Genomic DNA, 16,210 nt, shown 5'->3' with positions numbered 1-16,210 from the left:
GACACTTAAAAAAGCAAGATGTAACATTTTCTTAGAAAATAGATTTTTCCCTCTTAACTTACTTTCCATAGTGTTCTTTTGTTTTCATTCTTGACAGACCATAAATACTGTATCTGAAGTTATCCGAGGATGCCAAGTCAACCAAGACTACTTTGCTTCTGTGAATGCACCTTCAAATCCCCCAAGGTAAGAATCAGGAAATGCCAGGTCCCTGTGAGGAAGTCAGACTTAGGTTTGGGTGCTAGTAGATCTTATGTGCCCATCTTACTCTGCTTAAAGGTCAGTGTGTGTTGTGGAATGGCCCAATAATATAAAGATATTGGTAATTAAGACTATGCTTCTGTTTAAGGATATTGGTAATTAAGACTGTATGCTTCTGTATAAGGATGTTGGTAATTAAGACTGTATGCTTCTGTTTAAGGATATTGGTGATTAATACTGTATGCTATTGGTACCTAATACTTGTTCAGCTGTCAGCCTTTCAGTTGACACAAATCACAGGACTTTCTTAGCCTCAGCTCCCTTCTTTCTGAAATGAAGATGGAAATATCTGTTACTTGAGTCCTGGTTATGGACTTCAAGCAACAAAATGACTGGTAGTTGATGTATTTGGGTTCTAATGCTCTGTTTCATTCTTTTCTTTACACTCTTGTCAGACCAGCAATTGTTGTACTTCTCATGTCCATGGTGAATGAAAGGCAGCCATTTGTGTTACGCTGTGCTGTTCTCTACTGTTTCCAGTGCTTTTTATATAAAAACCAGAAAGGACAAGGGGAAATCGTGGCAACACTTCTACCCTCCACTATTGATGGCAAGTAAAGTTTTTTTTTTCCAAGCTTGTATTTGAATCTTTGCTTATGTTTTAGCCATAAGTACTAGTAACTCGGATGAAAGCCTTAGATTGGATTGGAGGAGAGCTAAGTCAGACTGCACCTGGATCTGCATTGCAGAATTTCTACTTCTCTCTCTTTCTTAAGATGTGAGAGGATGTGGTACTCGTCCATACATGGGTATGATGCCTTTAGAAAAATTGTGAAGATTACACACACGCAGTTACACAGGTAGAGCCGTGACCCCAAATCCTAGTGTGTAATAAACACCAGCAAATCAGTGCTATGAAGATAAATCCTCCCACTTAGAAACACTCAACATTTTGGTCTATTCTACAACAGAGTATAGCCATTACTTATGGATTCTCCAGTATTCAGTTTACTTGAGATGTGTTTAAATGGCTGTTTTCATAGTAAGAGCAATTTCACACAAATAATTGGAAACTTTAGTGAGTTCATTTTAATTACATAAATATAGGAGGTAGACAAAAATTTAAGTCTATTTAATTGTATTTTACCAAAATAATTTTTGTAAAGGATATTATCATAGAGATGTTTTCTGTAAATGAAAGTAAAATGCTAGAGGTAGTGAAATAATGTGCCGATTGTTTTAGAAATGATGTTTTCCATAAAGGTAGTTTTCTGTGTTGTTACCATCGGACTGGTGCCTGCCGTGTTCTTATATTTCTTTGTGCAGCTACCCTTTTAGGGGACGCCTTTCTGTCATCTGTCCCTTTGTGTTTGAAGTCTTAGATAGTGCACAGTAGTGTTTGTACTGTTCCGGTGTAGGAAACGTTCTTCCGACGCTTGTGAGTGTGGGGTTACTCCGCAGGGCCTAACATTCCCATCTGTTTGCAGCAACAGGTAACTCGGTCTCAGCTGGTCAGCTGCTCTGCGGAGGTCTGTTTTCTACAGATTCTCTTTCAAACTGGTGTGCTGCTGTGGCCCTCGCCCATGCGCTGCAGGGGAACGCCACCCAGAAGGAGCAGCTGCTCAGGGTCCAGCTGGCCACAAGCATTGGCAACCCTCCGGTTTCCCTGCTGCAGCAGTGTACCAACATCCTTTCCCAGGTGAGGGCCACCGGCTCCTGAGAGGTGCCGCAGAGTTGTCATGTCTGTGACCGGGGGTGGAGAAGGAGAGAAAGCACTCTCTGAAGACTATTTGTACAGGAGTAGTTCTACCAAGTGGATATATGGGCTTCAGCATGACAGAACGCAAGTTCTTGGCACGGGGCTGTTTTGAGTTTTACTTTTCTTCTTAAATTATCTGGGATTCTTCCCTTTCTTTTTTCTCTTCTCAGCGAGTTCAGATCAGTTAAGGAAAGAAAGTAAAATAACTGCAAATCATAGTTATATGCCTCCCTCTTTTCTCCTGAAGCAGTTGATTCTCCCCTCCCCCAAATAAAATAGCCCAGTAGCAGTCCATTCCATATACAGTATGTGCAGTGTGTATTTCCAGGGTTTGAGTTCTCATATGCCTAGCAAGACACAGATGAGCACAGGTACGGCTGTGTGTTCCTTCAGCCTGTCGTGGAGGACAAGCGAAAGGTGCTTGCCAGGGCGCCTGTGCCTCTCTTACTCCATGGTTTGCCCACGTGCACTTAGCCTTGCTTCTGAACAGTTGAAGACATACTTCAGCATACTTTAAAGCCAAAGTCCTGAAGGACTTAAATTATGGATGAACCCTTGTTCTTTCTACTTGGTCTAGCAGTGGAGGGTCCCTTCCGTGTTCCCACAGCACTGCAGTGGCCTGCACTGTGGAATTTCATCACACATTGCAGTTTCTTTGTTTTGAACTTTTTGTTGTTGCTGTTGCTGGGCAGTAGACTCTTTTCTTCATGCTTACTAAACACCCCCTACCATTGAGCTATATCCCCCCAGTTCACAGGCCTTTTTTGAGCATTTTTATTAAAGAAATAATACCATTATTCATAGAAGTTAGGGGAGAAATTAACTAATGGGAAGAGAGTTGAATGCTGTTTGAATTGGTTTACTTCAGTGGCCAATTCATCGCTTGTCTCTTCATGATTTAAAAAAGAAACTAAAATTTTCAAATCTTTACTTACTTAATGCTGGATGCTCACCGTCACTGTTGAAAACAACTGTTGTCAAGTTGTGAAAACTCTGTCATGGGCCACAGGCACACCTTACCTTTGTAATTGTAATGTCTATGTAACACGAAGACTTACAGTGGTGATGTCTAACCCCCTGTAAGTAATCACAAGGCTCTGAAATTAACCTTATGTGCCAAGTTTATCAAAGATTAGAGCTTTGTTGCCACTAAGTATCTGTCAGCTTAGATTGCAGAGACTAAGAGCATAGTTGAGGGATTTTTCTGTACTTAGGTAATTTAAAGCAATGTTTATGAATAATGTTTGATGTATAATTTGCAGGGTGATAAGATCGACAGACGGGTATGTATACTTGATAAGATGAGGCCTTTTCTTCTGACGGGCTTCTTGTCTTGGGTTTTGCAGTTGGTTTTTAACAGCTTGTTTGAAGTTCTGTTCTACTCACCTTACGTGTGTTGGCAAGTTTGTCTGTCACAAGTGGCTCTAGTTTCCTCCATTCCCTCTTGGACTGGTTACTAAGACTATGGGGACTACTAAACCTATGGCCTGGGCTTCTTCCAGGGTTGCTTGCACTGTCCTCTGATTCCTCAATTTTGGTTCCCCCAAGCTTGTCTCTTTATTTCCCTTAAAAATAATTTAAAGAAAGTCAAGTTTAGGGATAAAAGTCTGCCTTTTAATCAGTAGGTAAAGGAGAAATGCGTGACTTTCTAAAATGTGCAATAATAAAATTTTTGTAATTATAATTTTAAATGTAGTATTACGGATTATTCTGCATATAATCTATAGGCTACAGGTACCATATTGGTTTTACTATGCTGGGGGAGAGTGTTATTTATGTTCAGTTTGGTTTAGTTTTTATATCTTAACATCCTTGTCTAGTCATGTATTTTAGTCATACAGTGCGACCAGCAATAGCTGAGGTCCAGCTAGTTACCCTTTCGTGTGAGTGTGGTGTAACATGGAGCTACACTCATACACCCATACTTGACAACTTCTGCCAGCAGGTACTGCTTCTCTGTTTTCCTGTGTGGTTCTGGGGATCAAACTCAGGGCTTTCTATGTGCTAGGCAAGTGCTCTACCAGTGAGCCACACCTCCAGCCCCAGGATTTTTGATTTAGGATGTGTCTTGTAGTATAAATGTCAATCATTTAAAAGACAGACATTATGTTTTCAATTGATTGGCTTGTTTTTTTTAACCATTCACCACAAATTGTAGAGTTATTTTTGTAATTTTATCAATACTCTCATTCTTTGTTCTTAGAAGCTACCGCTAAAAATTATTCTGATCATAAGACACTAGAACTACTTGTTTTGAATGGTTTTGAGACAAGCTCTCATTTAACACAAGCTAGCCTTGAACTCACTATGTGACTGAGGTTGACCTTGAACACCTAACCTGCCTCTACCTCCCCAGTGCTAGGGTTATAGGTAGACCTACTATGTCCAACTTCTAGAACCTTATTTTCATGAGAAAAAAAAACTTAAAAATTTTAAGTGACAGCTTTTTGTTAATGTAAACAATACAAAAATGTTTAACTTGAATGAACATAATAGGCATAAGCAGGGTTTTTATTTAGAAAGCGTAGTTATAAAAGCATAATAGCTGATATTAAAGATTATTTGAGTTAACTTTAAATTTTATTTGTTCCTGAGTGTGGTGGTACACAACTTAAAGCTCAGCACTGTGGAGGCAGACTCAGGAGGATCAGTGTATATGTGAGGCCAACCTGGTATGAATAACGGGTTCAGAGCAGCCAGAGATGCACATGCAGACCCTGTCTCAAACAGAAACAAGGGCTGTTGAGATGGCTCGGTGAGTGAAGTGCTTACCTCACAAACAAGAGGCCTACGTTTTCATCTCCAGTACTGACATGAAACTAGGTGTGGTGGTGTGCACCTGTAACCCCAGCACTCAGGGTCAAAGGCAGGTGGATCCCAGGGACTCCCAAGCCAACTAGGGTATGTAACATGAGGGGCCGGCTTGTTGGGTTTCTGCCCTGCCCAGTTCCCTAGCCATTTAGTCCCAGAGAAAATCACACAGAGGACTCCATAGGTTTATAAGATTATAAACTGATTGGCCCATTACAAGGCTACTTATTAGCTCTTGTAGCTTATATTAACCCATTATTCTTATCTATGTTAGCCACATGGCTCGGTACCTTTCTCAGCTGGGTAGGTCACATCTTAACTTCTTCGGTGGTCTCAGCTGGACTTGTGAGGAATGGGTTTCCTCCTTCCTAGAATTCTCCTGTTCTCATCACCCCACCTCTACTTCCTGTCTGGTTGACCCGCCTATACTTCCTGCCTGGCCAGTCAGCATTTATTTAAAACATGATTGACAAAATACAGACAATTCTCCCGCACCAAGGGTAGCCAAAAAGGTGAGCTACAGGTCCAGTGACAGGCTCACTTGACTCAAAAGAGAATGTGGAGAGAGTCATGGAAGAATCTTAGCATCCTCTATACACCCGTGTACCACATTGGTACATGTGTGTTCATACACACACACACACACACACACACACACACACACACGTCTCCGCCTCCTCTTCTCATTCCCCTCCTCCACCTTCTCCCTTTCTCTCTCTTTCATAAGAAACGAAAAACGTGTGTGTGTGTGTGTGTGTGTGTTTATGGCTTTTCTTTCATCCTTTCAAATCTATGGTTTTTAATGGCTGAGTCCTCAGAATGCCCAGAATAATACCTTCAGTCTCCTTTTATTTTCACATCTCCATGGCTCACATTCTGTAGACTCCGGCAAGAGGTGTGTACTTGTTTTGTATTTTCTAATCTCTACCTAGTTAAGGAGCTTGTTATCTTTTGATATAGCTTATGCACACAAACATATATCATTTTCCTTTTGACAAGTGCTTTTAACCACTGAGCCAGCTCTCTAGCCTTGGTACAGAGGTCAGAGGACAACTGTTAGGTTTTGTTTTGTTTGTTTGTTTGTTTGTTTTTTCTTACTCATACTCTTTACTCTTTGGGGGCTGCCACCCAGCTCCCAGATAAATCACACAGAGGCTTATTCTTACTTAGAAATGCCCAGTGTTAGTTTGGCTTGTTTCTAGCCAGCTTTTAACTTAAATTATTCCAGCTACCTTTTGCCTCTGGACTTTTATCTTCCTCTATTCTATTATACCTTTCTTTACTTTTGACTCTGGCTGGCTGTGTAGCTGGACAGCTGGTCCCTGCTGTCATCCTCCTCCTTTTCTGGCTCCTTGATCTTTCCTCCCAGATTTCTCCTCTTGTTTGTTCTCTCTGCCTGCCAGCCTAGTCTATCCCTCTCTTGCCTGGTTATTTGCAGTTCAGCTCTTTATTAGACCAATCAGGTTTTTTAGACAGGCAAAGTAACACAGTTTCACAGAGTTAAACAAATCCAACACAAAAGAATACATACAACACATGGGCTGGAGAGATGGCTCAGGGGCTAAGAGCACTGACTGCTCTTTCAGAGGTTCAATTCCCAGCTCCTACATGGTGTGGTTCACAACTGTCTGTAACTCCAGTTCTAAGGGGACCCATGGCAAAATACCAATTCACATAAAATTAAAAAAAAAATTTTTTAAAAAATACAACACATCTTTGCATCATTATTAAACAAATGTTTCACAGGAACAAATGTCACACATCTTCAATTAATATTCCATAACAAACAACTTTCAGGAATAGGTTCTCTCTTTCTACCGTGCAGTCTGGGGGTTGAACTTAAGTTGTCAGGCTTGGCAGTATGCACTACTACCTCCTGAACTATCTTGCTAGTCCCCACTGGGGTTTTCCTAGGCAGCTATCTAGCTGATCCAGTATTTTAGCCTATCTAGAACACACTGATGGCTGTGTGGTACTTTCTCCACACACAAATTCTCATTTGTACAAGTCCATTTCTGGACTTCGGTTCTGTTCATTTTTCTCCGTGACCTAGTATCACCTCATACTACCTTTCATCTTAATTATTTCCACTAGTTTATTTTTCCATATGATGTTAAAAATCAGATTATTTAGTTCTACAAAAGTAAAGTTCTTCAAGGACCTAAGGTATAGATCAGTATTAGAGCCCATCCTTTGCATGGATAAGGGCCTGAGGTCACTCTCCAGCACTAAAAGGAGGGAAAAAAGGAAGAAATCTGTCTTTTGGTATTTTTGAGTTATTCTTCTCTATATGCAGTGTAGATGAATCTGTTGTCAACCCAATAAATACTATAAGGAATTATAATCAAGGAGCTAGGCAAAACAGCGATGTACTCAATTGAGAAAGATGTTTTCAGCTGGCCAATTTCTGTGAATAACAGGAAGCTACAGTGTGAAGGAAGGAAAGGAAGTAAGGAAGGAAAAATAGCACATCATGTAAAGACTTTTTTAATATTTATTTATTATGTATACAGTATTCTGTCTACTTGTATGCCTTCAGGCCAGAAGAGAGCACCAGACCTCATTACAGATCAGATGGTTGTGAGCCACCATGTGGTTGCTGGGAATTAAACTCAGGACCTTTGGAAGAGCAGACAATGCTCTTAACCACTGAACCATCTCTCCAGCCCTAAAAACTAAATTTATCCTTGCCAATGTGGTACACACATTTAATCCCGGTGTTCAGGAGGCAGAGACAGGCAGATCTCTGTGAGTGTGAGGCCAGCCAGTTTACAGAGCGAGTTCCAGGGCAGGTTCCAAAGATACAGAGAAACCCTGTCACAAAAAACAACAGCAACAAAAAAAACCACCTAAATCCATTTTGATACCTCCTTGGAAGATCATTTAAAGTAGTTTGAAATTAATCAATGTTAAAAACACCTGAAAATAGATTATAAATAAACCAAGACCTCAAGGATTATGAAATTAGAATAATCTGGGTGGATTTGAAGAGGGGCTAGAGAGATAGCTCAGACGATGTAAGCCCTTGCTACAAAGCCTGAAGATCTGAGTTCAGTCGCTGGGTCCCACATGATAGAAGAGAAGCAAACTGTCCTCTGACCTACACACACACACACACACACACACACACACACTGACATGTGTCCCACATACGTATAAATAAGTAAATGTGGTTTGGTTTGATTTGGTTTTGGCTTTTTCAAAACAGGGTTTCTCTATGTAGCTTTGGAGCCTGTCCTGGAACTAGCTCTATAGACCAGGCTGGCCTCAAAGTCAGAGATCCACCTTCCGAGTGCTGGGATTAAAGGAGTGTGCCACCACAGCCCAACATAAATGTTTTTTTTTAAAAAAAAAAAAAAAAAAAACACACATTTGAAAAGCATAGTGATAGTTAATTTATTTCTTGCCTCATTTCTTTGAATAATTATAATTTGTATATTTCTGAAAATTCCCCCAAATGAATCATTATTATTCTGACTTTGATTATTTTATTTCAGATTTTGTTCTTTAAAAAGAAAAATAAGGCTATAAATATGTGGAGATTTATGTATGTTGTATTTAAATTTCAAAAACCGTGTTCTTGTTGGACACCTGATTTTTAATATTATTTACCTGATCTTGGCAGCAGGGCAGTCAGTATGTTCAAGACATTCTTGGTGCTAGTGAGCGCACTTCCTTAGTTCTGTCTGAGATGTCTCTTCTGGCCTGCTGTCACTAGGTTTGCAGTGTGGGGTTTCATTTTTTTATTGAGAGTAATACGTTCTTTTGGAATTTGACTAAATGACTTTTTTGTGTCTTTTTTTCATTGTTTTTTTTTTCAAGAAGGAAGAATTAATTTTTTTAATCAGAATTTGCTTTTAAAATTCTGACTGAGGTTCTCTTCCAGTAGATCTGCCTACCTTGCACTTATACTTCTCAATAAAATCTCTTCTATTTTGCTTATTTAAAAAAAAATTAAAATATTAATTTGGAACATTTATTTTTTGTTTTATTTATTTTGCAATAAAAATTGCTTCATCCAATATGTTTTGATTATGTTTTCCTTCCCCTGGCTTCCTAGATCCTTCCCACCTCTTTACCCACTCAACTGTATGTGAAACATTTATTTTTGATTGTTTGTCTTGGGATTGGTGTTTTAAAGCTCCCAAATTATAATTTTGTTCGTACTATAACATCTTTTGCTACTACGATTTATTTATTTATACAGATCCTCGGGTAACTCAGGCTGGCCTTGAACTCACTGTGCAGTCCAGGGTGACTTTGAGCTTGTGATTCTCCTGTCTTTATCTCCCAAGTGCTAAGATTACAGGCATGTACCACCATACCTGGGTTTGCTCAATGCTGAGGATGGAACCAGGGCTTCATACATGTTAGACAAGCACTGTACCAACTGAACAATATTCCCAGCCCACCCACCACTGCTATTTTAAATAACCACTTCTATTGGTGCATATAAATTAATTCTAATTTCTGCATTGTGTTTATTTGGGGAAGTGCAGCTTGTGGTAGACACAAAAATGTATTCTTTCGTTCAGTTTTTAAGCCTGACTCCCTTACACATCTCACAATGCTTCAGTTCTTTTTTCACGAAAGAGAAGGGATCTTAAGCCAACTGTGAATTTGAAAAAATAATAAATACAAAGTGGTTTCTGGCAATTTATTTTGCAGGGAAGCAAAATACAGACAAGAGTTGGGTTATTAATGTTGCTTTGTACCTGGCTGAGCAACTGTCCCATTGCAGTAACACACTTTCTTCACAATTCAGCCAACGTTCCATTCGTATCCTTTATGTTTTGGTGTCGTACATGTAAGTAACTTACATCTTCAACTTCTGTTGAAACTTGAAAATGTTATGGATATATAATGATGCATGCTTAAGTTCTCGCTCTCTCTTGCTCTCTTTCTTCTGTCTCTCTGTCTCTGTCTCTCTGTATGTATGTGTCATATGTATATATATATATATATATAATTTCTTGTAGAGAATCTTAATTTTATGTATTAAGTTCAGATTACTATAAATCATTAACTCCTTAACAAAGATGTCAGCTTACAGGACAAATTGCAGAAAATCTCGGAGAGGAAGAACAGTTGGTCCAAGGCTTATGTGCCCTTCTTTTGGGCATTTCTATTTATTTCAATGATAATTCACTAGAAAACTACATGAAGTAAGTAAGAGCATAATGGCCCTCTAATCATTCAGAGATAATGATACTTTTTTTTTGCTAAAGTATAAATAAACCAAGCTTATGACTTTGCAGTTTTTTAAGCATCTCATATATTTATTTATGTAGAGAGAAACTAAAGCAACTAATAGAGAAGAGGATTGGCAAAGAGAATTTCATAGAGAAACTAGGATTTATTAGCAAACACGAGCTATACTCCAGAGCATCCCAGAAACCCCAGCCAAACTTCCCGAGTCCAGAATACATGATATTTGATCATGAGTTTACAAAGCTGGTGAAAGAACTTGAAGGTAAGCTGTGAGGGTTGCACTGACCCAAAGCCATTGTGTGTGCATGCGCGTGTGTGTGTGTGTGTGTGTGTGTGTGTGTGTGTGTGTGTGTGTTGCCAGGAAGTTCATCTGCAGCACATGGAAAGACTGGATTCTGTAAGATTGGAAAGTATTGCATGGCCACCATGAGTTGGACTAGTTTACTCATTAGATCCTTAAAATTAAGTTGTGTTTACAATGCTTAAAATTTAGCTATAAAGAGAGTGTACTTAACTCTTGTGGGGCTCTGAATTCAGTCTGCAGAAACCACAAGAAAGCCATTCAGTACAGAGTTTAAGTAAGTTTTCTTTTACAGGTGTTATTACTAAGGCTATTTATAAGTCCAGTGAAGAAGATAAGAAAGAAGAGGAGGTAAAGAAAACATTAGAACAGCATGACAACATTGTGACTCACTATAAAAATATGATTCGTGAGCAAGTAAGTACCAGCATTTCAAGTGGGGTAGGGATGCAGAGAGTAAACTTCATTATTTTTTAAAGCGTCTGTTCATTAAATTGAGCACTTACTACGTGCTAGGCACTGTGCAGGATGTTATGGATCCAAATGTGGATCAAATGGATTCTCTTGTCATTTCCAGGTGAAAAACACATGTCTGTATTATTGTGGCATATATGCTACAGCAGATTAAACCTAGTGCTGGAGTTAATAAAGGGTGGGGATGAGCTCTGGAGGAACGTGGGTGTAGATAGTTCTAGAAGAGAGGCAGGAGATGGCGCACAGCGCAGTGAGTCTGCTGTGGCTCCTGGCTGTGTGAAGGAGAAGTTTGAGGGTGAAAGCTAGCAGAGGGAGGGAGTCCAGGAAGGAAGTTGGAACACTGGTGATAGCAGTGATGTTGATGTTTGCTGCATTCTGTGAACTCGGCATCTATTTTAAATACTGTTTCATTTCGTCTTCACAACATCCCTGTAAGTAGTGACTAACTATATTCGCTTTGGGATAAATGGGGAATCTGTGACTTAGTAAATTCCCCCAGCAATCCTTAGTAATTGTAGAACAGAATGTGAGTGCATCTGCCTTAGTGACAGTGGAAAGTTCATACTCTCTGGCGTGGCAGGGACAGACTTGAGAAGTGTGGAAACTGAAGTTAAAACCTAGCAGGACTTGGTCATGTTTCTCTGCAGGTGTTAAATTGCAGAAATGGTAGTGTGATCCCCAGGTTTCTGTGGTGGGCAGCCGAGTGTGGTCCTATTAAACAGGCAGCACAGAGTGGGTGACGATCAGAACACTATTTCACCCCGTTCAGAATGCTAGTCGGTGTCCTTTCTCACGTTCTGTTGCTCACTTTAAGCCTCTGTTATGCCCTTTAAAATGTCATTTCATTTCTTATCATGATATATAGTAAATGATTATAGTATTATCTGGAAAATTAGATTACGATGGCATTACAATTCCAATGTCATTGAAAGAAGTGTGACAGCACATGTGGGTAGGGTTACTTCTTACCTCTATGATGTGTTTTTTCTTCCTCACAATATATATTGAGATTGAAAATTTGTGAGTTATAATAGAGTTGTATGCTTAAGTGTTTGCTCTCACCCTTTCAGTGTTCAACCAAATCAATAAACTAGAATCAATCTTTGCTCGAAATTTGAGTCATCAAACTATCCCAGTTACATACGGATTTTCAATCTATGTCTTAGTTCAAATACAGTCATTTTTTGTTTATGAGTATAATATTTTTGGAAGAATACAAGATAAATATTTGGAATGTGGTGTATAGCTTACATTTGGAACTAATACAGTTGATTTAGAAAGAGAAGAGTCTTTTGATATAATTACTAACTTATAAAATTAACATTTTATACATTCTCACCACTTAAATACTGCTAGACTTAATAAACATCTAGAACTATAAAAATGTTTATATTCTTGGAATGACATTTAAAAATTCATCCTAAGGAAATTCCCAAAAAAACTGTCAAATGAGCAGATATACTTACATAATAAAATTTATCATTGTGAAAAGTGGAAATTAACTTCAGTGTTAAAAACATTTGATATGATAATCTACACGGGGAGTAGAAAGTATAAAAAGACAAGATCTCCTGAGTAAATTGGGAGCGTGGGGACCTTGGGTGAGGATTGAAGAGGGGAGGGAAGAGACAGGGAGGGGAGCAGAGAAAAATGTAGAGCTCAATAAATACCATGGAAAAAAATAAATAAAAATTTGGTGTGATTTATATAACATCTGCTTGATTAAGTGAGCATTAAGATTGTAGCTGTACAGCTGGAAAGATGAGTCAAGAAGACCAGGGCTGGGATGTCAGCACCCACATAACAGACGAGGTGCCTAGTGCTCCTGTAACCCCAGCTTTGAGCAGAACAAAATCAAAAGGATTACTGGGACTTGCTGGCTTTCAGCCTAGTCAAGAAAACATGAGCCCTAGTCAGGGAGAGACTGTGTCACTAGAATAAGTGTAGTATGATAGAGGGCCTATTGTGGCCTACACACATGCTCGTGCACACGCGCACGCACACACACACACAGGCACACGTGCATGCACAGGCACATAGATGCACACACAAATAGTTTTTTAAAAATATGATTGTGGCCGGGCGGTGGTGGTGCACACCTTTAATCCCAGCACTTGGGAGGCAGAGGCAGGCGGATCTCTGTGAGTTTGAGACCAGCCTGGTCTACAAGAGCTACTTTCAGGACAGGCTCTAAAGCTGCAGAGAAACCCTGTCTTGAAAAACCAAAAAAAAAAAAAATGATTGTGAAAATTGTATAGTAGTAAGAAATTAGTAAGAAAATAAGTGTAAGTATAGAAAATTAGTTATCTAAGTGTTCTACAAACATATGTGAACTGACTATGACAAGTTTAGAAAACATGAGCTCAAACCTGCTTGTGCCCCATTTCTTTTCTTTTTATTATTTTAAATTATGAGTAGGGGGGTTATGTGCACATGAGTGCAGATGTCCAAAGAGATCAGAAGTGTGGGATCCTTCTGTCATGCTGGAAAGACAGAACCGACTTTTTTACGTTCTCCTCTGACTTCCACACATGCCCATGTACGTATCCTCACACATCCATTATCAAGTTAATAATACAGACGCGTATGTATGTCTTCATTTGCTAAGTTTCTGAAGTAGTTTGCTATACATTTCTTACCTAGTTCATGACCTCAAAATGAGTTTTGGGTTTTTTTTTTTTGTTGTTGTTGTTTTTATTTAAAAAAGGACTCAACTTTATTGACAAACTGCTGCAGATATTTTGACATGTTTAAGCTACCTATTTACGCAGACTTAACACATGTAGCATTTAATCTTCTGAGAACAAAATGGGAGGACGGTACAAATCCATTAGGACTTTAACTTATGTACAAAGTGGATTTCGATTCCATTTTCATTCAGCTGCAGTGTGCCTTTTTTTATCATGCTAGTGTTGAGACATATTTGACTTCCTTGGGAACAGCTCAGAATTGGCAAAGGTCAGTTTAATGCACATCATCACATCATCAGCTTTTGACCCCAGTGTCCAAGTGAGTTTTTCATGGAGTGCAGAATCTCAGATGGACAAAATCCTCCAACATTTTAAATACTGAAAATTTGATTATCAGTACTATTACTGAAAAGATTGTGGCTAAAAAGTACTCCATCAAATTCCATTTAGGTGCCAGCTCCTCTCCCCCATCATTCTTAGTCAGTCTCCACCCCTCCTCCATTAAGTATCTCTCAACACTGTATGTGGGGGGCTAGGTTTCAAAACCCACATAATGAAAAAGTCAATTTTACAACCCTAATTTTGTTGTTGTTTTAAGTCAGTTAATGTTAAAAATTGCATCAACTATTTATTTCATGAGAATCTTTCGTATTAAAATTTAACCTTAAGATTCAAGCACCATGTGCTTTTAAAGGAAACACTTTTAGAGCTGTCTGAGCTCACTTTTACATGGTGGCACCTACTGCCGTCAACATTGTGATTTTACATCGTAAGCAGCCAGAATTTTGAAATGTAACCTAGTTTGGGATTCTGCAACGATGACTTTACGGGGTGCCTCAAATCAAAACTAAGAAAAAGTTAACAAACCTTTGCTTCAGAACCTTTAAGCAAGCAATGCCACTTTTGAAACTAACATGTTTGTGTGTGTGTTTTTACTCGACTTTCTTTTATCATAAAAGGTACACTGTTTATAATTAAACAACAAAGAAAAGAGCATTTACACACTTAAAAAATTAATTCGATATCCTAAATCTATTTTAACTCATTTTAAAATACTACATACAGAAGCCAGAATGCAGAGTCAAGAATGGAGGAAGGTGGGGGAAAGAATGGGACCACGAAGAAAACAGTTACTGGTCTGTTGTGGGTAAAGCAACAGGAATCCTGGGATACAAGAAATCAGCAACAACTTTCCTCATAACTGATGTTTTCCCCTCCTGTTTGTTTTTAATAATATCCATATGGGTGTTCTCTGTACGATCCATCCCTTCACTGGCCTACCCGGGGGTCCTTCAAGTGATGGCCTGGTCCCATTCCAGTCATCTTGTCCATAAGCTTCATAAGAATCTTGAAGCTCCCCACGTCCACAGTCATACGATTGTGACTCCCCAGCTCTGGCTGTAATGACCTTCCTATCTTCCTCATTCTGTCCTGTATCTGTAGCATCATCTCCACAGCCTTCCTAGGTTTCTGCTGCAGGTGCTGGAGGTAAAGGTGTTCTCTGGATGCCTGCTGTCCGAGCTCTTGTTGTTGGGCACCTCTCATAGTGGGTGGGGTGGCACTCCTTGAGTCAAGTGGTACCTCTGGTAATGGGGCCCCTCGAGGTGGCTCAACACCACGACCTCTGGGAACAGGTGGAGGAGGTGAGGCAGCTCCCTGTCCTCTCGCTGGTACCCCACAACCACGAGAGGGTTCAGGAACTCCATTCAAGTAGGACAATTCTAGAAACTGCTCCTGAAAGACATCATCCATTATATCTGGTACTAGAAATTACTTGACTTCCTCCATGGCATGGGCCATAAGAGCAGTAAGCCTCACAGGGGGGCCCAGAGACTTCAGCAAAGACATGCAGATCCACATTTACATGGGCGTGTTTGGGGTCTCTGTCCTTGTGAAGCTCTTCTTCCTTGGCTTTGTCTCTCACTGAACCAGAGGTCTTTGCACCAATCTCTTTCTGGAGTCTTTTGATTGTATTTCCTTGTGGCCCAAGAATCTTCTCCACAAAATTGAACTTTGGATCCTGCTTGACGGGTATCAGTACCTGTTTTTTTCAGTTTCATGTACTTATGAGAAAACAAATCCAAATAATTCTCCTCGTCGTCTCTTTTTGACTCTCCCTTCTGAATCTTCTCAATTTCTATGGGCAAGAGCTGCATGGTGTGAGTGAAAGACAGGTCAAGGGAGTCCTTCTCAGCCATGAGTTCAGGCAGGTACTTACTCTCCAGCCCCATCTTGGGGCTCCATCTTGGCCCTTGGCCGCGGCTGTGGCTGACAGGTGCGGAACCCACGGGACGGTCGCTTCGGGACCCGTGGCTGAGGGAGGTAGCAGCGGCGTGGCGGGCGAGGCCCACACGCCCCCTATAGGTCCACCTCTGCCTCTCCGGGACCGGTGACCGGTGTGGCAGTGGTGATGGCCAAGTCGGGGTCTGACGCACCGAGGGGTGGACACCTGAAGGGTCCATGGAGCCGTTGCGGCTTGAGGACCGAGTCAGGTGCGCGCAGGCGCACGGCTGGGTCAGTCTTGCGCTGCGTGGGGAGAATGTGTGGCACGCGAGGGAGGAAGCAAAGCGGTTGGCTGAGATGGAAAAGCTGGAGCGACAGCGACTGAAGGCGACCCAGCGAGAGAGCGCTTTGGTTTTTTCTTTGTTTTTTTCCATTTGGTTTTCTTAGATACTAGCGGTGAAATTGCAAGCTGTGCCATGGTCTCCCCAGTGGAGCCTTGCTTGAAACCTCTGGATGATGATTGGGTTTGCACTTGTATTC

General features: G+C 40.3%; 1 protein-coding gene and 1 pseudogene across 1 annotated transcript in view; one reads left to right on the top strand and one right to left on the bottom strand.

Annotated features, from left to right (window-relative positions):
* The window catches only part of Uso1 (USO1 vesicle transport factor), a 70,910-nt gene that overhangs the window by 44,734 nt on the left and 9,966 nt on the right, over positions 1-16,210 (top strand). The window contains 8 exon segments of the mRNA XM_038335309.1: positions 98-186; positions 657-811; positions 1,689-1,900; positions 3,223-3,243; positions 9,440-9,550; positions 9,818-9,936; positions 10,063-10,244; positions 10,579-10,700. Of these exon segments, the coding sequence (XP_038191237.1) occupies positions 98-186; positions 657-811; positions 1,689-1,900; positions 3,223-3,243; positions 9,440-9,550; positions 9,818-9,936; positions 10,063-10,244; positions 10,579-10,700 (1,011 nt within the window).
* LOC119818486 lies at positions 14,675-16,148 on the bottom strand (annotated as a pseudogene).

Source organism: Arvicola amphibius, chromosome 1, assembly GCF_903992535.2.
Source record: "Arvicola amphibius chromosome 1, mArvAmp1.2, whole genome shotgun sequence".
Lineage (NCBI taxonomy): Eukaryota > Metazoa > Chordata > Mammalia > Rodentia > Cricetidae > Arvicola > Arvicola amphibius.
The sequence above is the reverse complement of the archived record's forward strand: the minus strand, read 5'-3'. Positions and strand labels throughout refer to the sequence as shown.